General features: G+C 42.0%; 1 protein-coding gene across 1 annotated transcript in view; it reads right to left on the bottom strand.

Moving 5' to 3' along the window:
• LOC137914898 (alpha-ketoglutarate-dependent dioxygenase FTO-like) overlaps positions 1–15,120 on the bottom strand; it is a 120,345-nt gene that overhangs the window by 103,587 nt on the left and 1,638 nt on the right. The window contains exons 2-3 of the mRNA XM_068758385.1: positions 3,817–3,938; positions 3,544–3,616 (exon numbers count right to left, since the gene is read on the bottom strand). Coding sequence (XP_068614486.1) covers positions 3,544–3,616; positions 3,817–3,938 — 195 coding nt within the window. The remainder of the gene's footprint in view (positions 1–3,543; positions 3,617–3,816; positions 3,939–15,120) is intronic.

Genomic DNA, 15,120 nt, shown 5'->3' with positions numbered 1-15,120 from the left:
GCACAATATTGATGGCACACGCAGAAAGAAATGACTAAATATCTGGATCAATAGCTAGTTTCCCTAGCCATGACAGGTTGGTCCTGATGAAAATATATAAATACTTCTTTATGGCTGCCGTAGTGGCTCTAATGAACATGGTTCAATGACCCCCTTAAGGTAAACTATTTGATTAGCCGAGGCCAGAGGTGACAACAGCGGTCTGTTGTTTCTACGATGCCACACATCCAATAGCCTGAAGCTGCCAATGCACACAAGGGCCCAGTAAAAGGGCCAAAAATATGGCAGGTCACATGCCCTAACCAAAGTGCCATGCACTACCTGACCCTCCGATTAATTTACAGTAATGATGAGTCCTGGCTTCTCCACTCTGTCACGTTGAATTGCATTATTCAGCTTTCACATGAGGATGCTGGTAGTAAATTTAGTCATCAGTAATCAACCAAAACCCCTCAAGGGACAAGCCGAAAGTACAGTAGTAGTAGTAATCAACCAAAAACAGCGGGGCAAACCACATCCAACCTCACATCTCTGTCTACTCCAGAGCAGACAATGGGGCCATAAAGAGGGAGGAACCACATCATTGCCTACCCGTTAATTAAATGAAACCTGCAAAGTTAATTTGCCTCCTTTTCGACACATTGCACTGGCCAGCCCACTGCTGAAGACCTCCCAGACGCCATCCCTGCTTGGCCCCTAAATCACAACGCGATAAACAGTCCAGTGAGTCCGGCTGGACGCGCAGTGGCTGCCCAGCCACAAGGCCAGAGCAGGGCGTGCGGTAGATCAACACCACGCCAGTGATAAGTAATTCTGCAGAGGATTAGCAGTATGATAGCCTGATCAATACTGTGTACTCAGGCCATTAGGAATGCAGTGAGGAAATGACCCCCTCTGGTAATAAAGCAGGGCATCTGGGTTCTCCTTCATTTGCCAGCTCCATTAGTGTAATGGTATCATTATCTGCTAAAGTCGTATTTTTCTGAGCCCTGGCTTTTCCACAGCTCAACCCGCGGGGGTCTGATGAAGCTGTGAGAGCCCCCATGCCGAGTTTTCCCCTTTCTACTATTCTACACGAAGCCTAGGTGTAAATCTTGCTCTGTTGGTGCTTATGTGCTACCATGCCTCAGGGATCCATACCCGTGTTTTATGTTAGAGCCCAACATTTATTTTTCCATTATTGGGTCATTAATAGAGCAACCAGCATGTAGCGTGGGTTTAAAGGGAGAAAAAGATGGCTGGCAGAGTGCAAAGCTGCTGAATGTGCTGAATCTGACACCCCCTCTTGCTAAAACACCAGGCCTGACATGACAGGACGTCAGCAATAGTCGCCATAAATCGGTTCCTCTACACTAATTCTCCAGCTAACATTTTGTGTGGGAGAATTGATTAACCATGTCTGGATGTGTGGCCACATAATCAGCTTTTACCTCTGTAGTTGTTAATTTAACAGTATTGCCAGGGGAAATACAAACCATTTTAATGAGTGTTCAGAAATTAAATAACCTAAACAGCTTGCACTAGGTGCCACAACCAGAGCAAACCAATGAGGCTGATCTAAGCAATGGGCTGAGCCGCACCCAAGACCTCACAACATCTGGTGACCCTGTGCGATCATTACTTAGCCTGCTGCTCACACACACACACACACACTTCCTGCTTCGACGCTGCACTTCATACTTGTCATCACCGTCCAAGCCTGGTAAACAGGGTTTATATATATATAGTTGCTAAAACATTTTTAGAAATTCACTTGAGAATACGAGTAAAACATAATGAAATTCAAGTTAAAAATTATGGGAACCAGAGGCGATGTGCAATCCTATAAAAGCAGTCTGGATTGTTCTTTTTTTCACTAAACTAAACAGTATTTCACTATTTTAAGCAGAATGTGTAATGTAATTATTTTAGAGAGATGTTTTTTTTATTTTTTTATCTACAGTTTGTGAATTCCTGTGGTGAGGTGAGGTCAATTCTCCCTGGGCAGTCAGGACATTGTCCAATTCTATTTAGCAGGAAAAAATAAATTTAGATGGTGACATCCCACCTGTCAGGAAGTATTGCTGTCTAGCTGTGGTGGGATTTTCTGAGGAGATTGAGAATTCATTCATTTTTTTTGGCACTAATCTGCTAGTGCTTACATGCTCTAACTCAGTCTGACAGTGGGCCCACAGTGCATCTCTCACTTTGGGAAATACTGCAAACACTCACTGACTGTGTAAGACAACTGTCATAGACAGGTTATTAATTGAATCATTATCTAACCACAGAAAATACAAAAAGTAACTAAAATGCATGCAACTCCATCCGTGGCTGCTCTTCGGTGATATATATTAATTTCGCAATTCCAATTGCTCATCCCTTTATTTATCTAAAGAAAAAAAGGAAGATAAGCCATTAGGTCTGTGCAGCGCTGCCTGACTGCCTGAGGGCCAGCTGGAATGAGTTCTCTCGCTCTCAACAACTCATCTGGCCGCCATGGCTGCTTTCATAAACAGGAGGAACCACGTCCTACATAGCTTCACTGCTGTCTAACATGATCCGGACACATGTGCCACAGCACACAGCACACAAGTCAACGGATAAGAGGAGGAACCGGCAGGCAGACACTGTGTCTATAAGCAGAACACAGCTCAGGATGTCTTTAGCACGATAGCGCTCTTTTCCTTCCATGTCTCAACAAACTTATTGTTGAGTTGTACGGCATGTGGGAACCTTCTGAAGCCCAGGTGTGCAACAGCTTAACACTCCAGCATGCACAAGAGTCACTTTAGGTTAGAAATACAAACCAGCGGTGTTTGCATCAAGTGAAAATCTTCCAGCACACATCTCACCTAAGTAAAATGAAATGCACTGAACCACCTCAAATTATAATGCTGGCATGCTTAAGCCATAAACTCTGGTAATAAATACATTTATGAATTAATAATAATAATAATAATAATAAAGCTTGAAGCATTGGTAGATAGCCGGCCCATCACATTGCCAAATTTGGGACATCCCACTCAACATTATTATTATTATTATTATTATTATTATTTACTATTGCACTGATCTGTTGCTTCCATCAGTGTTAATTCTTCACGTTACAATGACTTTCCAAATCAAGCTGTGACAGCTGGCTCTTGCGTTCTAGATTGTTTTTTATTATTATTACTATTATTAAATGTTAATAATCACCTCTGGATTTGTATTTTATTTGTATTTTTTTTGGTACTATTATTAGTTTCCTCTGTCTCTATTCAACGGAATGCAATCCGTGTCGTGTTTCTACTTGATGTTGTGACGCTACTATATCAATGCTGCACGCCCAAGCCTCTCTATCAGTATTGATAAAGCAGCGTTTAAATCAAGCTGTAATTCATCCTTGTTGTAATCTGGGGTGGGGGGGGGAGAGAGAAGGATGGAAAAAACAATGAAGGGAAACGGGCAAGGTGAGCTGCGCTGACATTCAGAATGCAGCACACGCGGAGCATCAGACATTCAACGAGGGACCGGGCTGAGAAATACGCCCGACCTAACGGAGAAAAACGCCATCAATACCTTTCTTCTCTTCTCCCCCTCACTGTCACCCGATCTTTTCATGTTCCTGGAGTTGTGTTTACACTGAATCGAGCTCAATAGGGGTGACGTTTGGTTATTGTAGTCGGAGAAAAAGATGCCTTCTCAGAGTATCCTCTAATTTTAAAGTGCACGTGACGCGCAGCCGTTCGAATCGTTTCGCCAGGAGTCCTGTGGTCAATGTGTTTTGTCCCAAACGACTATTTGGCTCGCTATTCTGTGAGAAGATGCCGAAATCGGAGCGACGAAAACTACAAGTCCCAGAATAAGCGGCTGGAGCTGGCAGGAAGGAGAATCAGCGCGCTCTCAGATGTTGCACTGCGCAGCTGCGGCGCAGGTACAGACGGCGCTGCAAATGTGTCGCCCTGACCCAGGATCTGAGAATCAAAACACACACACACGTATGAAAACGTGAATAAAAGAAGAAAGAATATCTATCACTTATTCCAACAATAATAATAATAAAAACAAAAGGTGTGTGGTTAGTTGTCGTGGTATTATTTTCTGCTGCTGTCGGGCTCGTGGGTTTTAGGAGTACTGCAGACTCGCAGCAGCATTTTGAACAGATGTCTTTTGAGGAAAAGGATTTAAGCAAATGTGAAATATTGTCTTCAAAATATCCTGGCCTTAACATGGATATTCCATATGTGTCCCTCTGTCTGTAAATTAAAAGCAGTGCCGCTTTCATCTTAGACTATGTGTAAAAATAGCAATCATGCTTTGAACACGCTCCAGTCCCCACAATTTCCTTTCAACTTTTGCATGCAACCCCGAATCCAGGTGTTTTTTTCTGCCGGTGTGGGCTCTAAACCACATCTGTCCTTTTCAACTCACTACACACTAAGACAGCCCCCTTACACACACATTGTCCATGTAGCTGCTTTTATATATCACCAAAGCAGTTCAACTTTCCCTGCAAGAGTTCATCCTTCTGACTCATAAGATGTTTTGAATAGTGATTAAATGTGTTCTGGCCATTGTTCCTTTCCAAGCACATGTGAAATCCATGAGTGAGCTTTGCGGATGGAGTGGGTAGCTGTGATCGGAGGGCAGTGCAGGGGTGCATTTTAGGGGTCTGAAGCACCTGTTACATATTAGCATTACAGACTTTGATCAGTGTCTTCATTAGTTTCCTTTGTAATCTCTTTTCTTTTATGGCAGAGCTGACCCAAGTCGGCCGGGTACAGTGATTTAACACACATGTTTCCTTCACCTGACTTGTAAAATAGTCAAAAGCTCTCTCGCTTTCAAAGACACCGATGTCTCTAGCAACCCTTACTAATAAACAGGGGGGTTCTTTTGATTCCTATTTTTAACCTACATTTCCTCCCCTCTGTCATCATCTTCTAATAGGAAGTAAATATTCTTAGAACTATGTGATGGATCTAACAATACACGCACACAAATTACATATATATATATATGGAGAGAGAGAGAGAGTAGTATCAAAGTTCATGTAAACTTTACGACCTAATCCATCAATACACCGTGTTCCTTTTATGTGTCAAACTAGTATTCACATATTCACCCTGACTGAGTCTGTCAGATCTGAGATTCTTCGAGTGATCCCAATATAAAATGCTTTTAACATGTAGAATTACCTTTTCCAACAAACCTGTCAGGGGTTTGGTTATGAATTCCAACACTGGTCCTCGTGGCTGAAAAGTCATAACGTATATAAATTAGGAATGGATATTTGTAGAATTATTTCCAGACCAGGGTAGAGGAATATTGAGCATAATAATTTACCATAAAAACAATGGTTGCTTCCTCAGAAAATCCTGTCATTTGTCCTACAGTGAATCAGTCTGTAAAGCAGGCACCTCTCGTTCTCCTCTCTTTCCTATCTACAGGGTTCAGCAGAAGTCCAAGGTCATCCCCGTGCACACTCTTGTGGCATCACACAGGAAGGAAGGGAAATGACTTTGAACTTTCTGCAGCATCGCATGGCTTTCCCTACTGGTCGGGTCAATGTGTTTGCGCTTATGATTGGGGAATGTTTTGTTTTACTGTACACCACATCAGATCCGGATGACCCCCTGACTGGGCTCATTTTTTTGATATGGTGAACAACTAAAGAAGCCAGGGAAGAAAAAAAAAACAATAACAGCAATCTGCCAGGATGTGCTAAAGCATGGTAAAAGAAGACAGAGAACATTGTGTTGTGCTGTATTAAAACCAGAGCCCACTGCCCTGAAATCATCATTTCCCATGCTTCAAACGAATGTTTGGCCTTAAAAATCAGGAAGACCAAAGACAGGCCTTTGTGAATGGTGGTATCGTTCCAATGCAGCACGTTCTCTAGGCCCACCTAGATTCCATCATGACATTATCAAGTTAAAATGAGCTTTTCTGCATGAAAAGAGGGGATCAAACTCGTGGGAAAGCTGAAAACAACACAGTTAAGGTTTGTCCGGCACCACAACTGGGGACAATCCCCAGCATGTTGCACTGTCTTTTGTGAAGACAGGCTCTTCTTTATATTTTTATTTATATCAATTCAGCATATGGAGCAAGCATGCGCGTTCTCTGCTTGCTAACCTTCAACGCTTAGCCCAAGGAAACTGTTATTTGTCAGTGCTACACAGCAGAGTGCTGCCCAGTGGTTTCAATTAAGATCAAAGAAGTCTTCACAGGCACCAGTAGTTATATCAAAATCTGAAAAGTATTATTTAGGTTCTGTGCCGGAGTCCTCTTTCAGGAGAGAGCTTTCTTTCTTTGCTGACTTTGCGTATATTCCACCATCTTTAACTCGCCCCTTTGATGCACCCCCTCGTCACTCCCGTACATTTTCTTTGTAGCGCCAAGTTACCTGTGCAGCTCACACCCGGTGGCCTATTAGTTAACGGGCATGAAAGGTTGGGAGTGATGTGCATTTGTGATGGAGAAGATTAAAAGTCTTGCAAAGATTATAAACATTTTCCTTGGTTTTGCCATTAGTTTCTCACCAGAGCCAAATTTAATGTCCCGTCTCGAGTCCTGGTACATATGTTATTTTGAAATGTGAGCAATGAATAAAAGGTACAAAGTAGAGTGTAAATAATCTGAGCCTTAGAGGAGAGTTGTCTCTTCAAGTTAAGGAGCCTTTCATTTAACCGTGCCCACATGTTAGTTCTATTAACATAGTCTTTTTAAGGCGCAACAGGCGCGCTTACAGATTGAATCAACCAACCGCAATAAGAACACAGTTATATAGAGGAGATTCTAAATCAGTAAAATGGTGCAACACCATTACCAGGTTTTAGGGTTTAGCAGCAGGGCATATGAGTAAATGCATTCCTGGCCTGGAACTGTTTGGAGAATATGGTCAAAGTTTAAATATGGTCCTTTCAGTTCCACATTTGATCAATGTGTACACCTGCAGCAGACGTGATGACAACATATACGGTACTTAGAAACTCTTAGCGTTCACAGATCTGGAACAGCTTTCCGTGTCATGTAATATTAATGCATTTGATGGCGAAGCCTCGTACTCGCTTTCTGTAGCCGTTAACATATTTGTTTTGTGTATATCTGGGGAAGCGAGGCATGTGTACATTTACTCTCCTCACACACATTTCTGTTTGACACTGTAGCCCAGACCTAGAGCCAGACCTGAGCACATTTGTTCTTCCTGAAACACACAATTAAAGCTCTGTAGGGACAGATGCTATTTGCTGCATCAGGCCCTCCGCTGGAATATTGTTAAAAACTTTGAAACCCCATTACTGAGTTGTAAAGTGCAGAGAGGGCCCTTTAAAATAGCTTAGAAAGTACAAACACCATTCAATACATGTTAATTAAAGCTCAATAAATGATTGTAAAGGCCCACATTAAGAGTGTGCAGTCTTAGTCTAAGATGTGGTTCACCTCGTTGCCTGGGATCACTTCCAGACCACGGAATGAGGAAGTACTTTATTATTACTGTGATTTTAATACCATGATCATTGAGCACTTTTAAAAGAAGCCCATTAAAAAGGAGGTTTTGACATACAAAAGAGTCCTTTTTTAAAGCGCACGCAATCTCTCGGAGTGAAAGACATTGGAAAAGTCTATGCAGGAGTGTGTGTGTGTGTGTGTGTGTGTGTGTGTGTTTTCCTCCTATGACATCAGCAGGGAATATCTTTTGTGGAGCCAGAGATGACCTGTTTTCTGAAGAGGCCTGTGCCCCATCGCACAGCACCATGCTGCAGATTAATTGCACATTTATTCAGCATGGGACATTCACACAGGGTTTGGACTTCGCTTTTAACAAAGACATCTCCCTGAAATATGCTGATTTGTCAAAATACTCAGATCTAAGAAAATAATTCCTTTTGAGTATAGGACTAGCTGAAGGGGACACAATGGCCCGGTGTGACCCGGCCCTCACTCCACCTGCTCTTGACAGTGTTTATAAAGTGCCAGCTCCTCTCATTAGCGCTCCTATTACCCCAGAGTTATAGCAGCTCTGCAGATCAAACACAGCCGCAGTGAACAATGGCTGAAATGGCATTAATATGATATGTAAGAGTTCAACAAATATTGGGGAAGGATCTCTTTAATGGGGGCTGTTTTACATTAGAGCTTTTTATTAGGGCTTTTCTGGTCTTTAATGTGCATGTTTTCCCCTTGAGTCAGTGTTACTGGGTTTAGGTCCCATTGTGTGACCACCAGTCACTGAATTGAGCAAAAGACGTACATGCGGCGCACATATGACTTGTAGCATTCGGCTGGGGATGTATTGGTAGTACTAGAAAACAACATCTTTTGATATGCAAATCAAAATCCCCTCTTTGTTCATAAAGACTTATTGTATTTGTATTTCATGCTGTGTAACTGGTGCATGAGCACGATTATTGAATAAATCTGCTCATTTGTTAGTAATAAAGAATGACGTGTACTGATGAATGTGAAACTGACTCAAGTGATCAGGAATTCGTCTGACGAGCCCACCCTTCACACAACCCCCACCAGCCTGATCACTGACATGAATGAACACTGAAATGTGTTTATTTCTCCAAGCACATTTCTATGCATTTTCAAATTAGTTGACATTACAGAGTGCTGATGATGACAGTTACACTTAACACTGGCTGAAAGGTTTAAATCACACCCAACTTGTATAGACAAAGCATCTCTTGGAGGCCACCTTCATGCCTGATTCAGTGGGAGGTTGGTTTATAGTAGAACATAGACACATTATACTTCTTGTCCGGAGCCAGCTCTCAAAGGCAAAAGATATTTTGGAAAAGAAAAAGTTGAAACATGAAATCTGGCTTTTATAGGTTTCCTTTCAGTATTGAGAGCCCCTCTTCTCTTCTTCCGCTTCTCCTGATTGAAAGGAACTGCACTTACAGGCAGTGTCAGATGTACATGCACTTCTTTCCATATCTATATTTCTCTGAGCAGTTTTGAAACGTTTTTGGATGCAGTCCTACATGTTTTTTTTAACATGTCTGTTTAACTTGGCCAGAACCTGACAGCAGCTTCTGGTGATCAAAAACTATTAGAAACCGAATGCAAATGAGCGTTGTTCATTTGCAATGTATTGCTGTTGCAGCGTTTGAATGTGGACAGTGTTTGCGATATATAACGTCTTCAAAAATCATTATGTGGCAACCTGGACTGATGCTTTCTTCGTCATCCTTCTCTATAAGCTAAATTGTGGCGAGCTGTTGAGAAAACATCAGTCGCTCAGTGAGTTCTGTAGGGATAATTTAACAGGGATGATTTCAATTGTTCATTGTTCAAGACAATGAACAATTTGAAGATTATTTTGTCATGTGCTATATGGTTTGGCCACGCTAATAACTAATGTGCATTGCTTTGTTGTAGACCAGAGTATAAGCGACCAACAATGGCTTAAAAATAGGGAGAAAAGCATACAAAACACACCAGCTTTTTTACACATGTAGATCATCCATGTCACAGAGCCAACTCCCCATTTCAACAGCGTGTCAAAGGCAGCTCTGGATCGCATCCCAAGCTCTTTGCTTGTTTGTCTTTTGTAAAAAAGGACAACTACCCCAGCAGTGCCAAAAGCACCCCAGGCTCTTTGATATGAGAAAGCCTAACAGTGGGACTGCTCAGCTGCTCTGCAGATGTGTGTGTGTGTGTGTGTGTGTTTAGGGGGAGCCCACTGTCTGAACCGACAGATTAGTGATTCGTTTTTTTTTTTTATTCCTAATAAATAAACCCCAGTGCATGCTGGGGTATGTGTGAGGGGAAAATAACATGCCACTAGCCAATCAGAAGCAGGTGGTAGGGCTTGGTGGCTACAAACCCCGCAGCTCTTATCATAAAACAACTGCACTTTTAACTTTAATTGTAGTTGTGGATGGATTTTTGGGGTTTGGGTTAGATGTGTTTTATTACTTCGGACTGGAATCAAAGCACCAGAAATGTAATTAGTTTAAGAGCAGGCAGCAATTTTGTTGTAAGGGATGGCAGCCAAGTTTAGAACTGAACTCACTGATAAGGGTACCGTCACATGGAGGCATGTTTGTTGTATGGCAACTCCGGAATAAGTCTTTGAACATGACATTTACAAAAAGTGCTGCACTTAAATGCAATTCAAAGATATTTTATTAATATTTAGATATTTCCATGTCTTATTTATACAGACAATTAAATATTTTTACTCTATTCATCTTGTAGCCATAATTAGTGATGAACATCCAATTTTAGATTTTACATGTAAAATGTGTTTCTGAGTGTTGATTACTATGCAAAAGCATATGAGCTGGATAACATCAGCTCCAATTTCAGAAGTATAGGCCTACCATTAAAGGCTTCTTCACGCAGCCCTGCGATGAGCTGGCGTCTCATCCAGGGTGTACACCGCCTCTCGCCCGTTGTCCGCTGGGATAGTCTCCAGCAGCATCTATGACCTGCAGTGCGGATCAGCGGCTGAAGACGAGACGATCATCATCGTTTAGAAGATGACCTCTGCTCTTCTTCAATAAGACTTTATGTGACATTTTCAAAGTAAAACTAAAATGAACAAAATCTGTCCAGAATGATCCTTTATTTAAAATACTGTAACAAATAAAAAATTCAAACCAACTTTTTAAACTTTCGTACTCGCTCCAAAATCCCGTTTCATTTAGACACGTTAAATTAATATTTGCATCTTTATTTAAAGATGTATCTAGAGGTAGATCCCATCATTATAACACATAGTCTGAGTGTGTAGACATGAACTCTGTCAGTCTGTCAGTGCACTGTGACTGAAACACAAGGGAACTTATCCGATACATTTGACTTTCGTTACACTTTAAATCATTTGGCTGAAGGTGTCTGTGCAGTGCACTGCTGAAAATAGGCCATAGGTAGATCTCTATGAAATGTTTCTCTGCTGTGGTCCTGGGGTTGATGGCCTCTAGTGAGTTCTCCTCTGAACGGGGCAAGGGAGATTATGATGAAAGGAGCAGAGAATGAGATGACACACCCTGTCTCCATAATTTGCTGCTTCATTATGAACAGAGGCATTAGGTGTCCCCCTATTTTCTCTCCAGAGAATCATATATGTCACACTGAACAGTGCCTCACTATGAGTCAGTCACCTCAGGTGTTTGGCAGCCACATCAACGGAGTCACGGCGTATAATCAGATTACTTCCACAGCATCTAGCAGAGGAAGAAAAAATAATCTAATTGAGAATTCCAAGCGATGTTGCTTTACTTCATGAAGTTTCCCCTCACCAGTGAAAAATGTATAGATAATTGCAACTTGAGGATCTTCTGACAAGTGTTCTGCGGACACTCTCGAATCCCAACAGGAAAAAAAAAAGAAAAATGTTTTTGTCAGTTATTATGCAATTATTATGATGTCATTTCTTCATTAATATAATAATTTAGTCATGTAGCATGCCATGCTTTTTAAGTTGAACTGATATACCGACTGTCTTGAAACCATGACTAAGTTTGTTATTGCCCACAGATGTATAAAATTAAAGTAACTTTTTATAAACATAATACATAAAGAATCTCATCAATTCTTTTGCTTTTTTTTGGACGTATACATATGTTACGTCTTTGTTTCCTGTATGTTTACAGTGTACTTTCTTGTGATAGAAACGCTGACCCAATTTTGACCCCTCTCACATCTGACCCCAGTTTCACACACTGTAAATTGACAGACAATTAAAAAAAGAGCACAAGAAGAGCAACAATCCCAATTCCAAACCACAAAAACATCAGACTGCCATTTTGGGGGCTTTCCCATAACCCATAGCTCTTGGTAATTAGTCAGCAATTGGAGATAAAGAGTGTGATTGGGAGTGAAAACTACGTAGGGATCGCAGACTGTGGTTTGGAATGGTAAATTCCTCCGGGAGACAAAAGTCTGCTTGATTTAAAGGTGTTGATTCAGTAAATGTGAGGCAGCGCAGGAGTTTTTAATTACAAGCATTAAATTACAGACTGAGAAATTGTGGTGTTCACTGTGTACTGGATGTATTTAGACAGACTTGCAGCTGTAACTTAGTTCCTGATAAATGTTAGTCTCATCAAGACTGGCAGGCTAATCATTGTTCTTTAAATATGTTTGTATGAGTAAACATATACAATTTCTATTCCAGTTACACCCGGTAAAACTGGATTAATTTTAGTTACTGAATTTATCTTTTCAATGTAATGTCTCCATTGGCACACGAAAAGACACAAAGGCACACTATTTGTCATTTAATCAACAGTCACTGTTTGATTAAAACACAGCAAGAAGGTTCCTGGTTCAATTCCTTTCTGCGTGGCATCTCTCTGAATTCCCCAGCTTCCTCCCACCTCCTGAAACATACAACTTAGGTGAAATAGACATGCTAAATTTTCCGTAGACATAAATTGCCCATTAATACAAGCCTGAATGTGGCCCTGTGATGAGCTGGCGACTCGTCCAGGGTGTACCCCACCTCTTGCCTGTCGCCAGCTGGTATAGGCTCCAGCACATTTCACAATCCATATTTCGGATAAAAGCGGCTGAAGACTGCGATTGTCTCGTCTTCAAGGATGAATGAATGAATCACTGGGTAGTATGAAACATTACATTTCCTGTTGCCAATAGCGCGATGTTGATGTCTGCAGCAAAAGCAAAAACATTTGGGACAGATTGAGTGGATCATGGTGAAGGAATTAGTTATTTTTTCAATGCAACACATTCAAATATTTTTATGATAAACCATCAAAATGTGATGCATAGCAATGATGAAAAAGTCTGAAAATCAAGCCTGGCGTTCTCCTCCCAAGTGCCCACCTTGTCACAAAACTTAACCCAAAACCCATTCCATCCCTTTTGAGTTATGCGTCTTGAAATCAGACACACACACACACACACACACACCCAACTAAGCAGCATTGGGCGTGATTTTAACTCTCATTGGTGAAGGTACCAACATCATTTGCGCTGGCTACCGCTGAACCTCAGCTATGTTGTAATTAGAAGTGGATGAAAGTGTGGGACAACAGCTCCTTAACCGATATCCAAACATTCCTCTCAGGTGCAGCATTGCAGAGAGAGACAAGCTGGATGCGGTCTGCTCGCCCTGCTGCATGCCACATGTCACTGCTCTGCAGGCCACTGATCCTGGTTCTCTCTTCTGCCATCGGCCATTTGGGTCTGCACCCCAGATGTTTGATATGGTCACCTTAAACCGCTGAATTGACTCACCCTTTGTGTATATATGCAGACAAGTGTGTATATGTGTGCGTGTGTTTGTGTTGCTCAATCATGTTATCCTCCAGTCTGTGCTGCCTCCCACTGGTTGGGCAGAATAGTAATAATGGCACATGTGTCACTTTACATCCTGACGTAAGAGACTAATAAAGTAAAAAATAAAAATAACAACCACACAAGTACCGATAGTTCATTTCACATTTTATGTTACCTGGCTGGAGTTAACAGGCAGTTAAAACTCACAAGTCATTTCATACGCTTCGCTTGCTGAACCTCAACCATTTGGAACACCAAGAAGTTAAATAAATGCTAACAACGAGGTGCAATCCAGTGCTGCTCCACATCTGTATTTTCCAGCACGAAACAGTGAATGACTTTTCACTGCAGCTCGGTTGAAAACCAGACCACACCACATGCATGAAAGAGTTTCAGTCCCTGAACTCTACCACCATGTCCTCGCTTGGACAGCACATCTGAGACAACTTGTAAACAGTCAACCATAATCATATATACCCTGAATGTAGACATGATTAATCTAACCCCTGGTTGTCTCGTATTTGGAACACAATCAAGATGGCCTTCCCCGGGATGTACTTTGCAAAGGCTGTAAAACATTGAAGCTGAAGAGTTTTATCCAATATCTCTGAGATGCTCAGGTTAGCGTGCACAGATGCCGTGCGCAGCCTGCAGATAATTAAGACCTGTAGCTGTTGCACCTTCTACATTCAGGCTGACCTCTGCTCACTCGCTTAAAGATAGAAATTGAGTTTAAGAGTTTATTTAACTGCAATAAAACAACATTAAGCGTACTTTGTGTTCCAAACACTCCATCCAAATTATGGAATCTGCCAGCATCCTTGGGCCTTGCATGGGACTGAATCTTAGCAGGGAAGCAGGTTCGACTTTGAGTCTGACCTCTTACGTTCCCTGTTCCCTGTGTACGGGGCTTCTATCAGGTGGGAGTGAATCCCTCTCTCCTACTGCAGCAATAGGGGGTTTGAATGCGGACAGAAGGGTTTGCTCAGCAGCCTGTTGCTTCGGTTTGTTTGGAGCTGCGGTCCTCCCTGGAATATGTTACCAAATTCCTTTCGCTGTCCCACAATCGTAGTTTGCTGCCAGCTTCTCTGGCAACGAGGCCCTGAATTAGGGCCAGTCCTCCTGCTCATCCCACAAAGCCTTTCATGTTCCCAAACCGCAGCCTGAGTGAGGCGCCTTGGTTTCAACAGCAGCAGACCAGCATATGTTTGCCTAATTCCTGAGACATGATGACAGTGGTCTCCCAGCCACAAAAAGACAGCTTCACTTGTTTTTATTCATTTTGCTGCACTTTAATTATTTTTTTATTTTATTTTAACGGCTTGCTTGATGACTTCCAATAGTTACACACCACATGTTTTCTCATTACACATGTTTTTATGCTTTTTATGCAACTCCCCCCCCCCCCTCCCACCCTTAACTTCCACCTCAATCACCCTTTTTCTTCCCACAATGCTTTGCTAGTGCATGACCCTGCAACTGAAAAAAAAAAAAAAAACATAGAACGTGGGGGGGAGATTTTTCATTGCCCAGCAGGATGTAGAATTATGGTGGTTATTACCTGCAACTGCTAGGTGTAAGAAAGGATCACAGATCTGAGAGGTGGACAGCCTGCCCGCCACAGGTCCCACGACAGATTACCAAACAGCAGGCCCGATCTTGTAAAGACAGAACACTGGAGACCAACACCCACTGATGCACTCTTGAACTTGCATTCACACTTACTGCTGCTTTCTATTCTACCAGGGCTGTTTCTCACCACTAACATCCCAGTGCGGAACTTTGCGCACAGTCTCAAGGCGGGATTGTCATTAAAACAACAACACCCAATAACATGCAACTCTTGACCTTATCTTCACACATGCTGGCGCCTGCAAAAGGGCACGGTGTTGG

Source organism: Brachionichthys hirsutus, unplaced genomic scaffold, assembly GCF_040956055.1.
Source record: "Brachionichthys hirsutus isolate HB-005 unplaced genomic scaffold, CSIRO-AGI_Bhir_v1 contig_186, whole genome shotgun sequence".
NCBI lineage: Eukaryota > Metazoa > Chordata > Actinopteri > Lophiiformes > Brachionichthyidae > Brachionichthys > Brachionichthys hirsutus.
Note: the sequence above shows the minus strand (reverse complement) of the source record. Positions and strands in the feature narration are given on the sequence as shown.